This window comes from Salvelinus namaycush, chromosome 11, assembly GCF_016432855.1.
Source record: "Salvelinus namaycush isolate Seneca chromosome 11, SaNama_1.0, whole genome shotgun sequence".
Taxonomy (NCBI): domain Eukaryota; kingdom Metazoa; phylum Chordata; class Actinopteri; order Salmoniformes; family Salmonidae; genus Salvelinus; species Salvelinus namaycush.
In genome coordinates this window covers 22,293,175-22,317,968 of record NC_052317.1, presented here as the reverse complement: position 1 = coordinate 22,317,968, position 24,794 = coordinate 22,293,175, and the positions used below count along the sequence as shown (strand labels likewise).

The following is a 24,794-nucleotide window of genomic DNA, read 5'->3' as shown; positions in this document are numbered from 1 at the left end:
TTCATACATAATGTACGACCATCCAATTACTTGCAGGTCCTAGGGTAGAAAATGTACTCCTGAAATAAAGGTAGATACCTGTACACTGTTGAATACTCCAGCGGTTTATTGTGTTTCCATCTGAAGATCTTCGTCAGCCTTGAGCTTTAATGGCGTCTTCTTTCTCTCCCTTTAGTTGGTGATATTTGCTGAAGATGAGTAGTGCGGGGGAGAACACCCCCGACCCTGCTGCCAGGGGAGAGTCCCTGAAGCGAAAAGAATGTGGCCCAGACCTCCTGGGGCCCAGGTAAGATCAGCTGTCAAATACACACAATATAAGTATGTGGCCCAAATTGCACCCTTTTCCATCTATAGGCTTTAAGGGCCCTGTTCAAAATAAAGTGCACTTTATAAGGATTGTGGTGCCATTTGCGACACTACCTTACAGTTACAGATTCTTCTCCAATATATGTGTGAACGCACGCACGCGCCTCGACACACACGCACGCGCCTCAACACACACGCACGCACCTCGACACACACGCACGCGCCTCGACACACACGCACGCGCCTCGACACACACGCACGCGCCTCGACGCACGCACACATCAACATAGTCATATTATCAACCCATGCTAGTTGTTGCATCTTTAGATCTCTACTCTTTCTACATTTCTAACTGATATTTTCATCTGTCACATGAACCCGCTGATGATGGTGTTTTCCCCACTAATTGCATTATGGAACTAACATTTGCACGTAGCCTACTACCTTGTGCACATTCCTGTGCTTATAATGTAAAGAAATAATAGTTCATCACCATTTTATGCTACACGTTCTGATCTGCCCTACTGGTTATGTGAATTTGGAATCTACAAGCTGACCAATATAATAAGTTAACTTTTCTACTATGGGGGATAGAAGATTGACATAGGCTAGTGATTTTGCTATTTGTTACTCGTCTTGTTGGCTGAGGGTAAGTAAATGTGGGCAGTTCTTCTAGCATAGGCGGCATGGTGGTTTCAAGTTTGGGGAAGATAATTTTCACCTTTATAATAAAGCATTCCATGCATCCTCACATTTGCAGACCTAATGTGATGATTAGATTGGATAGTCATAATGTAGGCTAATAATAGAACTCAATCAATGTATGCAAAAAGACTGTTTAATGCAGCGTGCAGTGGCTTAGAGTAGGCCTAGGCTATATCAGATAGCCTACATTTTCTTTGCATGAAATGTATTTATAAAATTCTACTACGCTTTATACGACTGCAGCCCAAAAATTACAGGGTAGCCTACTCTGCTGACTTTGACAAATAAGTAAAAATGACGTCTGATCCATATAATCAGCCTCCGAAAAGTGGAGACACAAATACAGTATGACGTCCATCTAACCTGGAGGAGGAAATTATTTTATAAAACGTGGCACTGGCCCAATATATAGCCGATGTTCTCCACTGGCCCAATAAGATGGTTACTTTTCACTCAATTAAGAATTTTGGTAACTAGACAGATGATTCTTTTCATTACATTAATAGCCATTTGTATCCCCACTTTTTTTTATATTGCCATATACCTTGCTGGTTCTCTCTGCTTTTCATTGAAAGTCGCAACTCAACAATCATCTATTTGGTATTTGCCTCACACTCTGCCCAAATTGCTGGCCATTCCGACTAGACTATGAGTTTTTTTTAAGAAGCTAATGATCCTCTGTGGACAAATCATGCTTTCTGGTGCAGTAACCTATTTTGCATGATTTTATTTATTAATTTATAGACTGGGGTAAGCTAATTATGCTATATCATTTTGGCAATTTTTATTCAATTTACTTTAGGGAAAGCTTAGCTTCCCCAAGCCTTATGGATGTGCCACCTATATTCTACTATCTTCAAATTGCTCATCAGAATTCTGTAAGAATGACACTCGCCTTTGCATCCGAGTTGCATGTTCAGTTAAGATGAATTATCATAAACTAAATGTGATTTCTGTCATTCTGAGAACCGTGAGTGGATGCCTTAATCAGGTTATGCAACCAATGCATATGGGTCTGGTAAATTTCTGAAATGTCCGGTTTATTAAAATGCTGCCGGTCAAATGTCCGGCGCCACATTTTCCTAAAGGAAACCGTGTTACAGATCACTCTCAGATGAACTGCTCTAGAAGGTCATTCAGCAGTCCAGTCATACGCTGGTCATATGGTCTGTTTTTCAAATAGCACCCTATTCCTTATATAGTGCACTACTTTTGACCAGAGCCTGTCCATTCATACACTGGTCAAGCAATGGCAGAATACAGTGACGTTTTTTGGGGGGTGGGCCGTCGGCTAATCTTAAGTACGTGTATTGGCTATCTATGTTGCTTGCTTAAGCTTTGATAGAAAGACGCCACATGTATTGCTGTGAAAGCGTTTTTCTTAATCCGTGTGCCCTCTGCCCTCCCTGCCTCGTCATCTTACCTGTACCTCTGTCTCCACAGCCCCAAGCGGAGCACGGAAAAGCCGAACCGGGAGCATGAAAACAAATACATTGAAGAACTGGCTGAGTTGATCTTTGCAAACATCAACGACATTGACAACTTCAATGTCAAGCCTGACAAATGTGCAATCTTGAAAGAAACTGTGAAGCAGATTCGTCAAATAAAAGAGCAGGGTAAGGTTTTATTTTCTGCTACTGAGTGACTTGCCCTTCATTGTAGGCACACACATTCCTATATGATACAATGACCTACGTTCTTCATAGCACCATCCTTTACTGTATTTTCTTTGTGTGTGTGTATTTTAGTTAGCTGAGAGATGCGTTGTGGGTTCCTGATGACTCAGTGAGATGTGTGTCTGTGCTTGGAAGGCGTCTGAGGGAGAGATGTGCTGAAAGGGCAGGATGCCTGTTTGTGTGTGTGCCTACCTACTTTTTTGTGCCTGTCTGTGTAGAAATACAGACTGCTGCCTGGAAGGGCAGACGGCAGCAGATCACACACACACACACACACACACACACACACACACACACACACAGCGGCAGTGAGTCAGTCAGATGAGATGCTCTTCATGATGAAGAAGACAAAGAAAAAGCAGGCTGTTTGTGATTCACTGACTGGATTATGTAATAATGCGCAATGTGATGCAAGACTCAAAGGGAACTGTTCTGAATTGGTGTGAGCGCCTGTGGCAGAGATAGGGCAAGAGCTCTAGGCTGCATCTCAAACTGAGCCTTATTTCCTACTTTTGACCGGAACCCTATGTATGGAATCGGGTGCCTTTTTAGGACGCACCCCCTACTGTATAATGTGAAAAAGCTTCCTACTGTTCCAGCTTTTGATAACATGTTGGTATGAGAGTTAGCTTACCGTATTATACAGTGTGTTGTCATTGTCTGCCGTTTGTGCAGCTGCAGTGCATACAGCAGCGTGCAGTGCTGTGACGATTCTCAATATTGATTGATTTGTCATTCTACATAGTAAGATATTGATTTTGAGGGTTTAAGCTAGCGCACAGCTTCCCACCATTATGTCGGTCACACAATTGCACTCAATTCTCTTAGCGGCGTTTGTACAGAATGTATTTATTTGTGGTTGAATGCAGGTTATACTTAATGGCTGTTCTACTGTAAAATATTGGCCAGTTCAGTCTCAAACAGCAGTTAAGGTCTGCGTCCCAAATGGCACCCTATTCCCTATATAGTTAACTTATTTTGACAAGAGCCGTATGGGCCCTGGTCAAAGATGGTGCACTATGTAGGGAATCAGGTGTTATTTGGGCCGAAGCAAGATCAATCCCAGGTACGGTAGCTACAGCCGTACATGTGTTGTGTACCACAGACTGGGAGCCAGTGCTCTATCTCCACTGAGTAGGTGTCTGAAAATGTGCCTTGTGTGTTTAGTGATTGAATGGAGAGTAATGTTGAGCTCTCTCTGCCCAGGCCCACTGCAAGGGGTTCTCCCTCACTCACTCCATCTTTATTACTAGATCCAACATGGATCCTAATTGTTTTTGTTAATTACAACTAAGTTGACAGCAATGTTTTGCTGTATAGGCCCAGATGAACAGAGGGTAGATGGTGTACATGATGTACACGCCCAATGGTAGTTGTTGTACTGGCTCAGTTTACAGGGACATGAATGTCAGCTATGTACCCTGATGAGGCAGACGGGACAGACAACAAACAGCTTGACTCTGTAGTGGCACCAACAAACGGAGAGAGGGGGAGAGACTCTGTAGGAGAGGATGACTGGGAGGGGCCTAGTGAGGCATTAAGACCATACCCAATCACTCATTGATGCACACTGGTATTTAAGTCAACCACTGTCAACATTATGCCCAGGTGAATCCACAGTACTATGGGAGACTTTAATGGGAAATTATGTTGCTAAATGCTAATGGTAATCAGTTGGTCCAGACAAAATCATATTAACACAACACCTGTTGTAGTCATTCTCAAGGACCCTCAGAGCACTTCAAATGATTGATGATTTGTTTATCAGATGCAACCACACACACCACCAATTGTAATTGGTCTTATTGTTTTCTTAAAGAAATTCCCCTCCCAGATGTTTTGTTTTCGACAGAATTTTGTCCATTAGATTGACACTGGTTGTGTTGTCTTTTTGTTCCTCCCATCTCAGGATTTTGTTGAGACGATGGTATGTTTAAGTAGTCAGATAAGTCATGTTTTGCAACACAACATTCCCTCTGCACTGGCTATGCTGCTGCTGATGACATGATTACATGTTAAGTTGTGAAACATGTCTAACAACCTTTCTCTCTCTCTGTCTCTCTCTCTCTGTCTCTCTCTCTCTGTCTCTCTCTCGCTGTCTCTCTCTCTCGCTGTCTCTCTCTCTCGCTGTCTCTCTCTCTCGCTGTCTCTCTCTCTCGCTGTCTCTCTCTCGCTGTCTCTCTCTGCGGGTGCAGAGAAAACAACTACTGCCAATGCAGAGGATGTACAGAAAGCAGACGTCTCGTCAACAGGCCAAAGCGTTATTGACAAAGATGCTCTTGGACCAATGATGCTCGAGGTGGGTGGGAGCAACACACTATTGACAACAATCACAAGTCACATGATTAGCAGGGCTTGTGAAATCAACACTGATTAGATTTTGAACACATTTAAAATATATAGGGGTATACAGTGCATTTGGAAAGTATTCAGAACCCTTCACTCTTTCACATTTTGTTACGTTACAGCCTTATTGAAAAATGTATTACATTAAATTGTGTTCCCTCATTAATCTAAACACACTACCCCATAATGACAAAGCAAAGTCCGGGCTCTGGCTGGGCCACTCAAGGACATTGAGACTTGTCCTGGCTGTGCTTAGGGTCGTTGTCCTGTTGGAAAGTGAACCTTTGCCCCAGTCTGAGAACCTGCTCCAGAGGGCTCAGGACTTCATCAAGGATCTCTCTGTACTTTGCTTTGTTCATCTTTCCCTCGATCCTGGCTAGTCTCCCAGTCCCTGTCACTAAAAAACATCCCCACAGCATGATGCTGACACCACCATGCCTCACCGTAGGGATGGTGCCAGGTTTCCTCCAGATGTGATGCTTGGCATTCTGGCAAAGTTTAATCTTGGTTTCATCAGACCAGATAATATTGTTTCTCATGGTCTGAGAGTCTATAGGTGCTTTTTTAGCAAACTCCAAGCTGGCTGTCATGTGCCCTTTACTGAGGTGTGGCTTCCGTCTGGCCATTCTACCATAAAGGCCTGTTTGGTGGAGTGCTGCATAGATGGTTGTCCTTCTGGAAGGTTCTCCCATCTCCACAGAGGAACTCTGGAGCTCTGCCAGAGTGACCATCGGGTTCTTGGTTACCTCTCTGACCAAGGCCCTTCTCCCCCGATTGCTCAGTTTGGCTGGGTGGCCAGCTCTATGAAGAGTCTTGGTGGCTCAAATCCTTTTCCATTTTAGAATGATGGAGGCCACTGTGTTCTTAGGTACTTTTTGCTCTGACATGCACGGTCAACTGTTGGACCTTATATAGACAGGTGTGTGCCTTTCCAAATCTTGTCCAATCAATTGAATTTACCACAGGTGGACTCCAATCAAGTTGTAGAAACATGTCAAGGATGATCAATGGAAACAGGATGCATCTGAGCTCAATTTCGAGTCTCATAGCAAAGGATCTGAATACTTATGTAAATAAGGTATTTCTGTTCTTATATACATTTGCTAAAAAATTTACTTTTCGCCTTGTCATTATGTGGTTTTCTTTGTAGATGGATGAGGAAAATGTTTTATTTAATCCATGTTAGATTAAGGCTGTAATGTAACAAAATGTTGAAAAAGTGAAGGGGTCTGAATACTTACCGAATGCACTGTATAACTCCCCCTGCGTATGGTTGTAGCCAACTACCCTGCATGTTTATTAATGCACAATAGAACAAAAAGTGAATCCGCACACTGTTATAATGCTCCCAAACTGGGGTTTCTTAAGGTCGAGTTGTTCACCAATGCACTAGCCTGGTTCTTGTTTGACGTCAGACAGAGGGGTCCCTCTATCTATGTGGTGAGAAAGTGGGCATCAGTGAGTGGCTGCCAGTGTTATTCTCCAGATCTGTGTAATCTGTCGTCGTCAGTGGGTATTTATACTCCCTCTGGTCCCTATGTCACTGCATTCGGACACAGGAGACTCTAAATATAACCACTGCGGCCGGTTGTCCGCACTGTTTGAAGTGGTGCAGGCTGGGAGCAGGGACAATTCACAGCCGGTCAGCTGGCGTGGTGGAGGAGAGTACAGTGCTGAGCCAACAGAAAGGCAATGCTTGTGTCCCAAATGGCATCTTATTCCCTTTTATAGGATATTACATTTGACCAGGGGCCGTAGGGCTCTGGTCAAAGTAGTGCACTAAATAGGGAATAGGGTGCCATTTAGGAGGATACACACTTTCACTAGCCAGGGGAGGGTTACTCATCAGTCCTGACGGTAACCAACCACGGGCCATGAAGCAAACTCAGAGAAGCCTCTTTGGAGCTGCCAAGAGAACAGGCGATTTACCCGAAATCGTAGCTTTTAACAGAGTTTCTCTGTCTATTTATGACACACAGAATATCTGCAGTAGCGCCATGGCTGAAGCAAGTTGATAGTGGAAGAGTATTCCTCTTTTTTAATCGTGTTCAGTTTCATGCATAGTTTGTTACCCTGGTTTCCACTAGTTTTCATTATAGTTTAATAGAGTAGTACAGTATACACAACCACACTAATATGACAGTGAATAGTTGCCAGGCAGGAAGGCAATATTACAGCCTTGTGTGTACAGTTTTGAGCTCGGGATGAGGTTAATGGCCTGGCTGTCTCTTGTGTAGATCCACACACTCTGGCTGGGGCTCATAACATGTCGTGATGAGACTTCCTTTTCTCCAAGCTATTTAGCTCACTGGGGATGATGAGGGAATCTGGGTATCTAGACGAAGAATTGCGAAAGGTAATTTCATGTTGCGGCGCAATGCTCTCGGTTGAGTCGGTTCACTGTGCAGTAATGCATGGTTATATTCCAACCGTCTCTTATTGCTACAGAGCACTGTCATGTTTTAATGATACGACCCAGGTTACATCCCAAATGGCACCCTATTCCATATCATGCACTACTTTTGAGCAGAGTTCTGATGGGAACGATTCTAAAGTAGTGCACTGTAAAGGGAATAGGGTTCCATTTGGAACAAAGACCCTCTTGTCACATGTTCTTAGCCAGCCCAATGTTTTCCCTCATTTTATGTACAACTATTTTCTGCTAAAGTTTAGATCTCGGAGCTCTGAAACTGACTTGGTGTGTTAGCGCGTGCTGCCATAATTGACTATAATTTTGTGTGCCACTTAACTTCTTATGCTCTTTTCTTCGTAATGGCTGTATAGTAGAAATAAGAGGTTGGTTGTTGTTGTAAATGGTTTGTTTGCTTCCATGATGGCTCACCATTTTGTCATTTTCTGTCCTCACTGTAATGACTCTGTAAGAACCTTTTGATGAATGACTCAGTAATAACACTTGACTCGCCTCTTGGCCAATTGGAACCCAGGCCCTGGATCAAGACCATGGCTGCATCCCAAATGGCACCCTATTCCCTATTTAGTGCACTACTGTCCAGGGCCTACCGGTCTCCCATAGGACTCAATAGAAGTGCACTATATAGGGAATAAAGTACCATTTGGGATAAATGGATAACAACCTTGAATATACCGACAGTCACAGATTTTTCTCCCGTCTTGTGTACTCCGTCTGAAGTTTTGGTCAGTAACTCGGTTATAACCCTCTTCCTTTACTCCCTCTCCAACCTAATGTTATGTAGGTGTGTATATTGCAGGGGTTGGGTAAAAGCAAAAAATAATAATAATTCTGTCTTGTGTGGATCAACAAAGTATTTATTTTCCTTCTAATAACCCTCTGCCTCTACTCCTGTTGTCTTCCTCGCCAGGCCCTGGACGGGTTCTTCTTTGTGGTGAACATGGAGGGGAACATTGTGTTTGTGTCCGAGAACGTGACCCAATACCTGCTGTATAACCAGGAGGAGCTGATGAACACCAGCGTCTACAGCGTCCTGCACGTAGGAGACCACGCGGAGTTCATCAAGAACCTGCTGCCCAAGTCCCTGGGTGAGTTACGCTACAGCTCCTCTATCTCTCTATCCATGTTTAATGTGCTTTCACAACCATCCACAGAGAGAGGAAGGTTGTCAATGGAAGGGAACATTGGTAGCAGTAGTTTTTAAAAAGTGTAAAAGGGATTGCTCACCCAAGTATTAAAGTTTGGGTGAATTATCCCTTTTAAGGAGATTTTCACGCGGCCGTTAATGATTTTCAGTCAGCAGTGAATGAGTCAATCTGAACTGGGCCGGACTCAACAAGGACTGGATAGAAAAGGGCTTTGAGTGACAATGGGGACAGTAAGTTGATTGTTTTGACCTTTGACCCCTTGTGTGTGCCCCCCCCCCCCCAGTGAACAGCAGGGCACCGCGGTCCAGTGAGAACCCCAACAGGAATAGCCACACATTTAACTGCCGCATGTTGGTCAACCCCCACGGGCCCGAGGAGGGGGGCGTGCAGGAGCCCAAGGACCAGGAGGTGCAGCAGAAATACGAGACCATGCAGTGTTTCGCCGTGTCCGAGCCAAAGTCCATCAAAGAGGAGGGAGAAGGTACATGAATGTTTGTTTAACCCCTGTCTTCCAATAAGAGGTTAATGCTGAACTCTTGGAATGAGGTCTTCTCTCAGTTAATTTTACAAAATCTTCCAACATGGAACATTAATGTTTGTCAGATGTTCCCTGTGCACTTCAATAGAACTTCACTCTTAACCTTACATTCCTAAAATAAAGAGTTTTTCTAATATTGGAGGTATTTCCAAAGAGCATCTGGGCTTAGGCTTGGACAGAAATCACAAACCTGGGTCACATTCATTAGTGCAAAACGTTTTGCAACCAAAAACAAGCGTTCCTTATTGGCTATTCATGTAGCCCCTTCCCTATTCGGGCTGTTTGTTTACGTTCGTTACTAGTAAATATGACCTTGTGTGGTCGGGTGTCTTCTCCTCTCCTCGGTTCATCTCCATCTCTCCAGTGTCCTGTCCTCCTTTTAAGATTCCTGTCATCCGTCAGACACATCCTCAGAGAGGACCCTGGGACGTCTAATTAGTTGCTGCCACTTTCTCCTTTCCCCCAGAGCTCCCAGGGAAATATATTTCTAATGTCTAATTTTAGTATGCTGCCACTTCCCAGATATTCAGTCACATTTTTCTCTTGACATTGAAACCACACCAGAGCTGCAAATTCAATGGAGACGCGTCACTAATGAAAACCTGTTGATGGGGACTGAGGACGGTAGCTAGGAAATTTGAGGCAGGGTGTGAACTGAACATCGACATGTTGTTTCACCCACCACCTCCAACCAAGACGAGGCCATGTCGAACTTGAGCTCCAATGTAAAGCGTTTAATATTTCGTAGTTTTTCTTTCTCCTCCTCGTCTAGATTTCCAGTCTTGTCTGATCTGTGTGGCACGAAGGGTTCCAGTCAAAGAGAGGCCCATGCTCCCGACATATGAGAGCTTTACCACCAGGCAGGATCTCCAAGGTATGGTACAGCTACAGTACAGGACTACTACAGTATTCATATGTATTACTCTCATCACCCCTGATGTGGGTTGGTTCTCAAAAAGAGCTTCATCATTCACGTTCAATGTTGTATGTTTGAAATGTACATTGCTTGCTGTTTTGGCTTTAGGCCGGGTAACTGGAAAGCACTTTGTGACAAGTGCTGATGTAAAAAGTACTTTATAAAGTTGTTTGATCGACTGAAGCTAGGCAAACTAACTGTTAGTATTGTAATCGTAGGTAAGATCACATCGCTGGACACCAGTCTGTTGAGAGCCTCCATGAAGCCAGGCTGGGAGGACCTGGTAAGGAGGTGCATCCAGAGATTCCACCTGCAGAACGACGGGGAGATGTCCTTTGCGAAAAAGCATCAGCAAGAAGGTACAATGCATAGAAATCCTAGAATATACCAGAGTATTATTTGTTTTATAAATGATATTCTGAGTTGCAATGTTTCACTGGATCTGGAGGAGTCCTCAAATTGAAAGCATGTGTCAGTAAATCTCTTTCATGTTTCATATTCTCTCTTTCTCTCTCCAGTCCTGAGACAGGGCCATGCGTTCAGCCCTCTGTATCGCTTCTCCCTCTCCGACGGTACCATTGTGTCAGCCCAGACCAAGAGCAAGCTAGTGCGCTCCCCAGCCACCAATGAACCACAGCTCTACATGTCCCTCCACATCCTCCAGAGGTACACCCCCCCCTCCCCCTCTGACCCCCTCATCTCTCTAGTTCAACCCCCATTCAGAGCCACTGTTTGGACCACAGCAGTCGTAGACATGGATCCTGGCCCGTTCTACTGACTAATTCTATAGGTGCAGCCACATCATGGAGGCTCAGTTCATCTCTTGCCATAGATAATACGATGTGCCCCACCTCTTAAACAGTCAGGGGCTGTGCCCCAAATGGCTCCCTATTCTTGTATAGGGGCTACTTTTGACGAGAGCCAAATGGAATGCACTACAAAGTAGTGCACGATAAAGGGAATAGGGTGCCATTTCGGAAGCAAACCCCAGTGTTTCACCCGTTTTAACGTGCGGCCCCTGGGGCAGAGCTCAACAAGAACGGGAAACAACAGGACTGTTGTTGAGAATGAGTGGATCAACTGCAAACGTAGCTTTTTCTTGGTGTATTCGCTAACTCATAATGTAGCTTCAGTGACGTGCACAGTGAGTCTTTTGTGTTTTTAACTGTGCCTGGAGCTGCTAAAGCTTTTTCGGTGCGTGCCGCATTAGAGCTGTTGTTTATAGACCAGACTGGTGTTTGAGTTTGCTCTGTTGAGTACACAGTGTCTCATAGGACTGAACTTTAGTCATCTCCAACATGATGTTTTATCATCAGTATCCATCATAGAAGAAGTACTGTCTGAATGGGAAAAGTTGACAACGGTTGTCATTCCATTTATGAATGTCATTTTTTTATTCTACTCTAGTTCAGCCGGAATGACGTATATCAGCTTCCTTTAGTATTATTGCGTCCCAAATGGCACCCTATTCCCTTTATAGGGCACTACTTTTGAACAGGGCTCTGGTCAAAAGTAGTGCACTATAAAGGGAATACGGTGCCATTTGAGACAGACTATATTTTTTTATGCCTTAAAGCTGTGTCTGTGTGTTTGGCCCTCTTCCAGGGAGCACACGATCTGTGGGATGAACCCGGACATGTCTGGACAGGGACAGGGGATGGGGAAGCAGCCAATGAACCACATGTCCTCGCTGACCCCTCCCAGTGTGGTTGGGCCGTCCTCTGGGCTAGGGGTCCAGGGCCAGGACACAATGGTCAGCAGCAATACCAACATGGCCGCCATGGGGGGCCTGCAGGGTGGACGTTATGGATGCCATGGGACTATGAACCGCACCCCCACTCCTCAGGGTGGCAGCAACTATGCACTCAAGATGGGGATGAACAGCCCGTCGCAGGGAAGCCCCAGTGTGACCTCTCAGGGGGGTCAGGGTGGTGGTGGTACCATGCTATCTCCACGCCACCGCCAGAGCCCCAGTGTGGCAGGTAGCCCCCGGGTTCTTCCCCCAGGACCATTCTCCCCGACGGGCAGCCTTCACTCTCCGCCAGGAGGGTGTAACAGCACAGGGGTGGGGAACAGCCACGGTGGCTACACTGGTAACAGCTCCCTCAACGCACTTCAGGCCCTCAGCGAATGCCACAGGGTTTCCCAGGCGCAGTCCTCAGGGTCACCTGACAGAAAGCCAAGCAACCTGCTGCAGATGCAGAGTCCCCCTGGTAGTGGTGGAGCCAGCAGCAGGAACAACTCCAGGCAGCTGGCCAACCGCAGCAGCACGTCTGAGAGAGAGATGGAGATGTTTGGAGTGTACGGAGAGCAGTCCCAGCCAGACGGGGAGGAGAGGGAGGACGGGGAGCAAAGGGAGTCGAAAGACGGAACCCCCAAGCCCTTTGGAGGAGGAGGGCCGGGAGGAGAGCTGACTGACGCCCAGAACAGGCTCCTCAACAGCAAGGGCCACACCAAGCTCCTGCAGCTGCTCACCAACAAGTCAGAGCACATGGAGCCCTGCTCGCCCCACGGGGGAGGGGACCCCAACTATAAGGACCCTGGGACGGGGCCGGGGGGCCACAACAACCACTCCTCCTCGCTGAAGGAGAAACACAAGATCCTCCACAGACTCCTCCAGAACAGCACGTCCCCGGTGGAGCTGGCCAAGCTGACGGCCGAGGCCACGGGGAAGGACCTGGGTCTGGACCAAGGAGGACCAGACAGCATGGCTTCCAGTGTGGCTGAGATGGCCACCAAGCAAGAGCCCATCAGCCCCAAGAAGAAGGACAACGCACTGCTGCGCTACTTGCTGGACAAAGACGACAACACCATGCAGGAGAAAGGCATCAAGATGGAGCCAGGGACAGAGATGAAGCTGGCCAATGTGAAGATGGAGAAGCATGACCCGGGATACAACATGGCAGATCAGGTCAGTACAGCAGCAATGTGTATGGTCGTGATACACTGGCTACGCCCTATTCCCTCTATTGGCCCTGGTCAAAGGTAGTGTGCTATATAGGGAAAAGGGTGCCATTTTAAGACACAACCACTGATAGTTTGTGAAGTAAGCCATACAATGCAGCCTCCTGGGGCTTGTCCTGGATTTCTTGTACTTTATTACATAGTACCTAGTGAGTGTCTAACTAGAGAATATGTTGCCCTGCCAGACATTTAATATGCTATGAGGATTTGTTTGTTGTTGAGAGATCTCTTAGCCATTGCCAAAGCCAAGTTGATCTCCTTGTGAAATCCAAGGACCAGTCCTGAGAACTAGCTGGCTAGTGAGTGAGGCACACAGGCTGGCTCGGCGTCTGTCTTGAATTGACTCTGGCAGACAGTGGGGGTTCTGAAATACAACATATTGCCAGGGGTAGAGGAGGGAGAATCCAGTAGTGTTTAGTGCTGGCTGGCTGGTTGGCACGCATTGGTGGCCTGCTCCTCTGGCTCGTCCTGGTCTAAACATCACCCGGAAGGCATAGGTAACTACAGACAACTTAGCAGCCAGTGTTTATACTGCCAGTTCTCTGTGCTTCCTGTAGGGTGTCTGTGTGTGTGAAGAGGATGATCAGGTTGTCGTCAGTGTGTTCAGGGGTTACGAGATAGATGGAGCGGGAGCTAGCAGGCACACCGTGGGAAGAGGAAGCAAGCCGTCAGGCTACACGTCTCCCCTACAGGGACTATAGACATTCAGTTCAGAGGAGAATATTGGGCATAAGACCAATCAGATTTAAGGGTCATTTTTACAAATGCAATCTGTCAACACAATAGCTTTTAGCATAGCAACAACCTGTTAGCTGGGGTCCCTATAGCAGTGTTTTCTAGCTCTGGTCCTCCAGTACCTCCAACACATTTTCATTATAGCCCTGGACAAGCACCCCTGATTCAACTTGTCAACTAAACATCAAGCCCTCAATGAGTTGAATGAGGTGTGTTTGTCCGTGGCTACAACTAAAATGTGTACTGTTTGAGGTACTGGAGGACCAGGGTTGGGAAACACTGGCCTACAGGGAGGCATCACTGTCTGTGTTAGCCAACAGCCAACTCCCTCTGCAGAGTGGAGCGGAGCGGCCTTACATCATACATGACCTCATTAGTGCAGTCTGCTATTTATATCCTCCCCTCTATTCACCGGCCTGCCTGTATGAAAGGGCCTGCGCAGGAAAGATTCCATTCCCATCTATAGGCCTCCCTCCCTTCACTGAAAAATAGAGCTCATTCTCAGTGATGCATACAGTAAGTAGGTTAGGCTAGCTATGCACAGGCTTTCTTGATTAGAAAGGGATCTGGAAAAAATGTAAACATCTTTTAATGTGGAGTGTTCAGACAGTTTTTTCCTGTTCTAGAAAATATATACCATTTATGTTCCATAATATCTATATATATTATTTATGTACATAGTGATCAGACACAGTCTCCCACATACCACTATCCTACTCTGCTACCGGAGGCTGTTCTAATGTGTACATATAACTTGTATGTCTTTGTCTGTGTGCATGGATATGCATGCAGTCTAGTGAGCTGGAAGACATATTGGATGATCTGCAGTGTAGCCAGCAGCAGCAGCTCTTCTCAGGCCAGCACCAGCAGCAGTCCAGACCCGTGTCTCTGCCCACCAACGTAGACAAGCAGTCCATTATCAACGACATCCTGCAGATGACCGAGAACAACAGCAGTCCCACGGGCACCAACACCCAGCAGAAGGCCTTTCCAGGCATGGGCCCAGGACGTGAGTTAACCACACCTCTGCTCTTATCTGTCCCAGGTTACGTCCCAAATGGCACCTTATTCCCTATGGGTCCTGGTCAAGTAGTGCACTCACTGTATAGAGAATAGGGTGCCGTTTGGGAAGTAACCCCAAAAGCCCTTAACCACAGATCTGAGATCAGCTTATCCTCCCCAAATATATCATAAAGAATGTATGACCCTGTGTCAGCGGTTAGTTAGGAGCGACTTCTACCTACTTTGTACTACGTTTGATATGGGAAAAAATGGTTTATAGTTTAGTGAGATGATTGTGTAACTTTTTCTCTCTTGTGCTCCCAGACTTCAATGGTCCCAGGATGGGCCAGCCAGGACGAGTGCCCCCTGTCCGCAGTATGTCCCTGGATCAGTCCAACATGTCTGCCAATGGTTCTCCCCGGCCCTTCCCTCTTCCCAGGAACAGCAGCCCCTACTCTGTCATGCAGCAGCAAGCCATGATGGGAAACCACGGGATGCTGCAGAGCCAGGCTAACATGGGCAACGCAGGCGAGTTGTCTTGTCTTCTATACCACTTCATGTTATTATTGGATCAGTCTCAAATGGCTCCGTCTCAAATGGCTCCCTAACCTCCTATATAGTGCACTACTTTTGATTAGTGTCCATTTACAGTGTTTAGAAGTGATCCTTGCTCAGCTTACAGTCTGTCCTCTCCTGTCTCCCTGTCCTAGGCATGCCCCGGGCTGGCATGCAGCAGGGTTGGGGTCCTCAGGGGCCAATGGGCCAGGCTCTGCAGCAGAGAATGGGGCCTGATGGTCGCATGGTGCCCAACGTCTCTGCTGGAGTCCCCATGAGGCCCAGCAACCAGCAGCCTGGACCCAGACAGATGGTCTCCATGCAGATGACGGGAAATGGTGAGTGCTGCTGCTGCCACCCCTGTTTCTCCACACACACACACCTTGCCCCCGTTTCGCCTAACACACACACACACCTTACCTCTGTATCCATCTAGAGCCCTATGAAGGCTATAATTGAACTTATTCTGAATCTTTTCAAAATGTCTGTTGAACAATCAGAGATGGAGATGGCTGGTCCTCCCTACCCAGGGCAGCAGGCACCGCCCAATCAGACTGCCCCGTGGCCTGACCGCATGATGTCTGTAGACCGTGGACTTTATGACAACCATAACAGGTAACTAGCTACACACAGTGCAGACAAGGGTTGAATAAGGGTTGAATATTATATGGGTTGGGTTGTTCTATGGGTTGTTCAACAAGGGTTGAATATTATATGTTCCATCCCGAGAATATATCACTTTTCTCTCGGCTAACCCGGTATTTCCCGCCAAAACCGGAAGTGTCATTCAAAAGCATTATGAAGCATATAAATAGGCCTATGTCTGGATTTGATCTAAAATTCAAACCCGACGCTACCTGAGCCTGATGAGCCGTACATTAAATAAACGTTTGAGCCCTACATTAAAGACATTTAATGAGCCCAAGCCCAAATGATTGTGCCATTATTCAATACATATATGATATAGACTACTGCACATTACGCACGACAGAAAAACATAACAACCCATAGACGTAGCTAGCTGTATGCTCTCTTGGGTAAATCAATGAAACTAGCCATTAGGCTAACCATTAGGCTAATCTCGTTGAGTGTGAACTGTATACTGTATAGTATTATATGGACTGGAATTACGCACATCGTTCATTCGTGATTCTGGTGCAGCACACGCGGCTTACAAAGTTACAAGTATAGGCTCGCGAATTTGATTTTAATATTGAAATATAATGGGGCCTATTTGTATAATTAATTAATTGTCTGACGCATATATACCTTTCATAATATTTCCCCAAATGTTATTAGCCTACCTATTGTTGCTTCATTCCTTCCTCGCTTTCAACAGTTACATGAAATGTTTAGTTGTCCTCGTCTTTCTCATTCTCCTGATGCAAAAGGCTTTCACTTCTCTTCACGAAGATTGAATGGTTATGGGTCTGAATAAATAACTGCTATATCCTACCGCTCACGCTTCTATCAAACTAGTTTCAAACAACAGTTCTATTGGCTGCTGTATTTAACATTCAGCAAACAAGGGCTTCCGTCCCTCTTCGAATAGTCTATTGGTAAAAATGTCCAGCAAGCTATTCTAGTCTAGCTTTTCCTGCATGGGACTCCAGCTAAGGAGCGTTATTTTAAGGAAAGAGGCCAGCAGAGCACAGATGCATCCATATTTGCGCAAGAGACGGAGAAGCTTATTATGCATAACCCATCATTCATTAGCTAAATATGAGGCTAATACTACATTGAATTCATTACCTGAAGGATATAGGCCAGAACATCCATATATAGGCCTATCGATCTTGAACAGGATGATCTATTTTGGATGCAATTCGACTGGCATTGATGGAGAGAGAGAGAGAAAGACGGTGCTCGCGCGTGCACTGATTTTAAAGCAATGCTATTTGAGTGATAGGCTGTTTTAAAACTCTGCAGCTGCAATAAAATATATATAAACTGTCTTTACAATAAAAAAAATAAGGTAACCCCGAAAGCCAGGTGGAGATGTGTATAGACGCACATTTGGTCTTTATATTACTATATCAGAGGCTATGCTGCAGCAAATGTAGGCCTACCTGTCGCAAGACAAAAAGTTACCCTGATGAGATGATAGGTCTACATGCATTGTGAACTGCGGTCCATACTGAGCTGGGCCGTCTGTCCCCGTTGACGATTCATCACGCAAGGAGAAGGCCATAGAGAAGCTAGATTTAGATATCACATATAATTTAACAGTTACATTCCATTTTACGTCATGCGGTTCATATAAATAATTTATTATAATTTACCGGTTTCTCAGTTATTTATCCTGGTAAAAGGGCGGTAAATCTCTGCAACCGGGTTCCCGCCGTTCAGTCCTAGTGCAGACCTCTTCTCTCAGTGACAGTGCAACACACCTCACACTTTTTTTTTTTTTTTACTGTCTGACACTCTTTTGAAAATTGTGCACTGTATAGGTAATAAGATGCCATTTCGGATGCAATGAACTGTCACATTCTGAACCTACTCTGGTTGTTCACTCATCAGATAATGAGAACATCCCAGACAAGTCGGAACATGTTACTGTATGCTTGTGTACTGACTGCACAGTCAGTGGCTGTTGAGTTTGAAAGTTGTATGGTATGCACATGATGGTGTCTGTCGTCTGAGAAGCAGATGATTCTCACCGCAGTGACGTCCTCTGGCCACACGGCCCTTATCTGTCTGACCTTGATCTCTAACCTCCAACCTTGTGTTGTGGCATGTCGTGTTCTTGCACTTAACACCCACACTTCGGAAAAAGGGTCTACTTGCGATAACTGTGAAATGTCCTTGTTTTTTCCTACTGAACTTAGTCTGGATCAGAGCATCTGCTGAATGAACTTAATGTAATGAAATGTGTTCCTCACAGACAGGTGTATGGTAACCCCCAGGAGGAGGCGCTGTGTCCCCCCTCGCGGCCTGGGGAGGGGCCCTTGGATGGGGACGCCCTGCTCAGCCAGCTCTACTCAGTGCTGAAAGACTTTGACGGCCTGGAGGAGATTGACCGCGCCCTGGGAATCCCCACTCTGGTCAGTCAGGTAATCTCTATTAGCCACTGTAATCTGCCCAGGCCACAAAGAGGTACTAGAGAGCTCATCTCCTATCTTTTCAATTGCCACTTCAAAATGGTGAAATCCATTATTAATGGGGCAATCTGCAGTTGCTACATACATTTTTTAAGTGAATTATATGTACCCATTGATTCTTGAATAATGTGATTTATAAATGCCTAATGAGTTTAGTTCTACTTTCATTCCTCATTAAAACCTGAAATATAAGCTTGTTTTAAACCAATGTTTGTAAAGAAGGTTAATGTAAACAAACACTGTATACCCTCAAAACATGGTTAAAACAATGATTTGATATCATGGATGGTCATTCCTTACAAGTTTTTTACAGAAACGGGCTTTTTACAGAAACGGGGGCAGTGAGATGCTTTGTTATTGTTTTAATTGCACATTTCCCCTTTAATGGCGCTGGCCCAAAGCATGTTTTAGGATGGACAAGTGTGCCCTCTATCCAACTCTATGACCCTGGCCAACAAGCCTATAGCAGGCAGGCAGCTGGGCTCAGCTACATTTTCACTTTAGAGGGCTTACTGTAGTTCAGTACTGTAATTAGGTGACTTCTGTACAGTAGTTACTAATAATAATTTGGTGGGTGCTTATATTTTTTCTATTTCACACATGCACAGGTGTGTATTAATACGCATGTGTGAATTTTAAATGTGTTTTTTGCATATCCCAACTCTCCCAGCGACACCCTCAGAGAGTGGGGTCACAGCCAGGGTCTGCCATTATCAATGGCGACTTTGGAGCAATTAGGGTTAGGTACCTTGCTCAAGGGCGCATCGACAAATAGTTATTTGTTTCCCCTAAGGTCTATAGGGAATGTGTATGTTGCTGTGGATTCCGTTGTCATTTTAGAAATGGATTGCGATATTATGCAAGTTGGTGTAAACTACAAAATCTTAAATGAATTTAGCTGGCTAGTTTTGTTAGCAAGCCATTACTTATTAACGGAAAGAAGACGAGCCAAAACAAACAACACTGACCTATTGTATCATTTACAAATGCCCTGCTATGTGACTCAATTTCTTACCTTGTTTGATCTATCTTTGTAGGGCCAGCAAGTGGAGCAGGAGCAGTATCCTAGTCAGGAGTCGCCCATGATGAAGCCACCCATGTACAGCCAGCACTACCCCCAGGCTGGCAGCATGGCACAGGGCAACTACATGGGCCATCAAGACCCTGCTTTCCACGGTATGCCCGGTCTGATGGGCCAGCGGATGGGCTACCCCATGCTGCGACTCCCTGCCCGACCAGGAGGCCCGGTGCCCGCCCAACCCAACAACCTGAGGCTGCAGCTGCAGCACCGACTACAGGCACAGCTGGTAGGGCGACACACCACCCCTGGAGCCCTCACTGTAATTTATATTGGCCCTGTTCTAATTCATGTCTTCAACTGCAAAGAAACATTTTAAAAGCTTGAAATGATGTTCTAAATAATATATACTGTGGCCCGATATACTAACTTTCCCCTTTTTCAAAATCAGACAAACCACACCTAGAGCCCTCATTGTAAATCATAGGGCATATATGAACGTCCTGATCTAAAAAGGACTATCTATAGGCTAAAGCTTGAAATAGTGTTGAGTTTGGAATAAATACGATAATTGCACAACCATGCCCCTCCCTCGTCAAAATCATAAAGGAACTTGACATTTAAGAACATTGCAAACTGAACTGGACATCTGAAAATAAGAGCTTATAGTCTCCTCTCTGAGGCAGCTACTGCCACCTGCTGGAGAGTTTGAGAAATGTATTAAACAAATCATAACGATGACTCAATGTTGTGCATTATCTTAATGTCTTTGGTCTTAATCGAGTAATGGGCCTTACAGAATGTGAAGGTCTATGTAAGGAACATAATTAAGTTGTTAAAATGTTTCAAGTCATTTTCTTATTTCCTCAGCAGAATCGTCAGCCAATGATGAATCAGATGGGCGTGTCCAACATAAACTTACCTCTCAGACCCAGTGTACCCAACCAGGTTAGTCAAATACTGTAGCAGATCATTATTGTAACACAACAGCTCCATGTGTGTGTGTGACTCAAAGCTTGCATCTCAAATGAGAGCCTATTCCCTATATAGTGTACTACTTTTGACAGTACCTTATTCCCTATATCGGGGTCGGCAACAGGCAGTTTTGGCCCTCTACGAATTCAGCTACAAATTTGTTTTAATTTAGGAAATCTGTTCCCAAGTATTCCCACGAATAAAAAAAGATGTGATCGTGTCTTTCCAAAACAATCTATTTTTGGGCTTAGTTGTAGTCAATTTACAGTGTACAAATTATTATAATTATGTTACGGCCCCCTGACCATGCGCTGTGACAAAAATCGGCCCTCTATATAGTCTACTTATTTTGACCAGGGCCCATAGTGCACTATATAGGGAAAAGGGTGCCATTTGGGACGCACCCTAAATGTCTAAAATCAAAATGTGTATTTGACTGTCTGTCCTTCCAGGGAACCCTTAATGCTCAGATGTTGGCCCAGAGACAGAGGGAGTACCTGAGTAACCACCTGCGGCAGCGCCAGCAGCACGTCCACCAGAGAGCCATGCTGATGCGGGCCCAGGGCCTCAACATCCCCCCCAATATGGCTGCAGTGGCTGGGGCAGTTGGGCCCTCGCAGTCCCCCGGCATGCCCCCCGGCTCCATGCCTGCCTCCATGGGCACCAACCCTCGGATCCCCCAGGCAAACCCCCAGCAGTTCCCCTACCCGGCCAGCTACGGTACTGGGCTCACATCCCCACCGCCCTCCACCAGCCCCTTCTCCCCGCTGTCCCCTGGTCTCCCGGGGGCTCAGCAGCTCCTCTCCCCTCTCCACTCCTCCCCGATCCCGCATGGCTCCTCCCAGATGAGTCTGGCTAATCAGCAAGGGATGATGGGAAACGTAGGCGGACAGTTTGGAGCCGCAGTGAGTCCACAAATGCAGCAGCACAGTGCCTTCCAGTTTCCCAGCTCAGGTATACTCTAATACTGCCCGGTCACCTCGCTGTGTGTACTTCTGTCTCAGACACCATGGAGCATTGTGCTACTGGCTTCCTATCACAGCTTAGGTTGTATTTTAACTGATAATCATTCTATTCATACACTGGTTTTATTTGGTGGCTGCGTGACTGTGTGGAGGTGTTTTGTTTCTCATACGTTCTCCATTTTGTCATGGTTTAGCTGAACATCAATGAAGTAGTATGCCTCATGTAATCTCCAAATTCTATCTACCTGAAGAAATCCAAGGACTCACAATCCATAGTATTAACTAATCATTCTCTTGTCATGCTAGTCAAAACAATCCATTTCATATGATACATGGATAAGAATTACGAATAGCATTATCACATTTTAGATTGCTTTGTGTTGGTGTTGTTCACATAGGCTAATGGTTGTGGCTGACCTGTAGTATTTTGACCAAGTTCCATCCCCCTCTTACCCATTCATGTGACTATTGATTTTCTGCTTGTGCAACTTTTTTGACCCAACTGCATATATTTTACTTTACTGGCTCTTCCTGTATTTCTGTTTCTTCCTACATGAACATACCTGCAGCAGGCAACTACAACACATAGCTTATCTTTAGCCTGGTCCCAGGTATGTTTGTGCTCTCTTACCAACTTCATTGCTGTCATTGTCAAGTCAAACATGGCATGACAATGAGTGACAAAGACTTGGAATGATGGCACAAACAGACTGCACCTCAAGCTATCTTGTCTTGACAATTTAAATTAGTGTATTTGGGTGTTTTCTGCTGTACTCCACCCCTCAGTATTGATAAAATATCTCCTTGTTGGTCCTGTCAGGTATCAACCAGCAGCAGCAGGACGCAGGCTTCATCGGCGGCGCCACCCCCCAGAGCCCTGTCATGTCCCCACGCATGAGCCATGCCCAGAGCCCCATGATGCAACAGCAGACCCAGGCCAACTCCACCTACCAGCCATCCTCTGAGATGAACGGCTGGCCTCAGGGCAACATGTCAGGAAACAGGTGAGACTGACTGGCAGCTCTGACTAGATTTCTGATAACTGATAAGGATCTTCGGAAAGGGTTTCCAGAAATTCTGGTTGGGGGATTCCCTGAATAAGGAGGGAATATGCAGGAAATCTGTAATTCTTCATCCAGGATTTCTGGAAAACCTGGTCATTTTGCAAACCTACTACTAACCTATGCATTTAGCGTCTATTTAGTTGTCATGGTTCTTATGATCATATACTTATGTTTTGACTTTGCATTAATGTATACTGTCTGTGGAATGTATCCAGTATGCTGTCATTATACAAATATTTTCATCAACCTGTGGTAAAATCAGTGACTGAATATGTACTTTTTTGTTTCCATGTTCCGTTACAGCATGTTCACGCAACAGTCTCAGCAGTACGTGCCCCAACAGCCTAACAGTGGAATGTACAACGGCAGCAACGCCAACCCGAACATGAGCGGTGTCCCCATGGCCTCCAACGCCAACGGCAGCATGAGCAACATGAACCAACTGTCAGCAGGCCAGATGACCATGACCTCTGTGTCTACAGAAAGCCTTTCCTCCATGGGCCCTGAGCAGGTGAGGGGAGAGAAAGGGGGTGTGTAATGACTGTGTGTGGGAGACTGTGTGTGGGACTGTGTAATGAGTGTGTGTGTATGTGGGACTGTGTAATGTGTGTGTGTGGGACTGTGGGACTGTGTAATGAGTGTGTGTGTGTGGGACTGTGTAATGAGTGTGTGTGTGTGTGTGTGTGGGACTGTGTAATGAGTGTGTGTGTGTGTGTGTGGGAGACTGTGTAATGAGTGTGTGTGGGACTGTGTAATGTGTGTGTGTGGGGCTGTGTAATGTGTGTGTCCAGTGCCAGTTCCATCTACCCCTGTGTGTACTGTAGTTTCTCTCTAGCGATTTAGAAGTACTTTAGAAAAAAGCTCTTTACCAGAGGATCTGCCCTCAGTCGCTTGCCAGCTAGTACTGGTTTGCTTGCTATGTATGCAGTGGACTCTGATGTATAGTAGTATACTGCTTTCCCAAATGGTACTATAACGTCCCACTTTTCACACTACTTTTAACCAGAGCATTATGGACCCTGGTATAAAGTAGAGCACTATTGAGGGAATAGGTTGCCGTTTGGGAGGCAGCCTTAGTGTGGTGGTGTAGTGAACATTAAACAAAAGTCTCCATGTGTTCCAACTTACACAGGTGAATGATAATGGCTTGAGACGAGGCGATAGCCTCATTCTAGAACAGTTGGGATTGACATGTGAAGCAACTCGAGCGAGTAACGTTTCATCGTATGTTGTCTGCCCAACATTAAGGATTTAAAAACGTTTACACATCAAAACAGACCGCACCGATGGGTCATCGAGGGCATACGTCCTTCAAATCCCCTGTGTCTCTTTTAGAATTTTGTCAGTCTTATTTCACTGAATTCTGCCTTTTTAAAATGATATAACCATGTTCTTTTTCAGAACTATTGCTAACCCCGGTCGATTGTGGGACAACACAGTATAAACGGCCAACACTCAATGAAAACACTGGCATCCAACCAATCAAGGAGCTCCTGCAGTTCTACCCGGGTCTTTGATTGGACAAAGACTCACCTACTGAAGAACACAACTTCCTGAACCAACCAACTGCATTCACCTTAGTGTGACTTAGGTCCTCCCCATACACACACACACACACACACACACACACACACACACACACAAAAACACACATGTAGCGAGGTCGATAAACTGAAATTATCAACACCAACCATACCGACCACTTATCGCAGGCATTTTGCTGATATCGTTCATTACGATAAGTAGCCTATACTAGAGAAATGTGAAGTATGAAATACAGTACCTGTTAAAAGTTTGGACACACCTACTCATTCCAGGGTTTTTGTTTATTTTTACTATTTTCTACATTGTAAAATAATAGTGAAGACATCAAAACTAGGCAAAGGGTGGCTACTTTGAAGAATCTCAAATAAATAAAATATTTAGATTTGTTTAACACTTTTTTTTGGTTACTACATGATTCCATATGTGTTATTTCATAGTTTTGATGTTTTCACTATTATTCTACAATGTAGAAAATAGTAAAAATAAAGAATAACCCTTGAATGAGTAGGTATGTCCAAACCTTTTGCCTGGTGCTGTAGGTTTGCTAATATGGGTTAATGTTAATGGGACAATTGTAGGCTACAACCATCAAACTAGTAGTAGTTTAAAGGATAATAAATTAACTGTGGTAAATTTATCGTTCTATTTATCATTATCGCATCGTCAGGCAATTTGTCGCAATATGGATTTTTGTCCATATCGTCCAGCTCACACTGACACTTGCATACACACAAAGAAAATGGATACAGACAAACACACGTATACATACATGCATACAACGGACCCATACTCACAGAATATAGA

General features: G+C 45.3%; 1 protein-coding gene across 4 annotated transcripts in view; it reads left to right on the top strand.

Moving 5' to 3' along the window:
* Positions 1-24,098, top strand: part of LOC120055920 (nuclear receptor coactivator 2-like) — a 56,478-nt gene extending 32,380 nt beyond the window's left edge. For 2 of the 4 annotated variants that reach the window (XM_039003966.1, XM_039003967.1), the window contains exons 2-21: positions 176-286; positions 2,455-2,627; positions 4,883-4,986; positions 8,375-8,552; positions 8,896-9,093; positions 9,923-10,024; positions 10,285-10,425; positions 10,585-10,732; positions 11,672-12,977; positions 14,558-14,774; positions 15,092-15,295; positions 15,478-15,660; positions 15,823-15,937; positions 18,207-18,375; positions 19,461-19,730; positions 20,312-20,389; positions 20,869-21,370; positions 22,202-22,385; positions 22,749-22,956; positions 23,847-24,098. In XM_039003966.1, the coding sequence (XP_038859894.1) occupies positions 195-286; positions 2,455-2,627; positions 4,883-4,986; positions 8,375-8,552; positions 8,896-9,093; positions 9,923-10,024; positions 10,285-10,425; positions 10,585-10,732; positions 11,672-12,977; positions 14,558-14,774; positions 15,092-15,295; positions 15,478-15,660; positions 15,823-15,937; positions 18,207-18,375; positions 19,461-19,730; positions 20,312-20,389; positions 20,869-21,370; positions 22,202-22,385; positions 22,749-22,956; positions 23,847-23,858 (4,584 nt within the window). In that variant the 5' untranslated portion in view covers positions 176-194 and the 3' untranslated portion in view covers positions 23,859-24,098. The remainder of the gene's footprint in view (positions 1-175; positions 287-2,454; positions 2,628-4,882; positions 4,987-8,374; positions 8,553-8,895; positions 9,094-9,922; positions 10,025-10,284; positions 10,426-10,584; positions 10,733-11,671; positions 12,978-14,557; positions 14,775-15,091; positions 15,296-15,477; positions 15,661-15,822; positions 15,938-18,206; positions 18,376-19,460; positions 19,731-20,311; positions 20,390-20,868; positions 21,371-22,201; positions 22,386-22,748; positions 22,957-23,846) is intronic. The other 2 variants (XM_039003969.1, XM_039003968.1) reach the window with 2 other exon arrangements.
* Positions 24,099-24,794: the final 696 nt, after the last annotated feature.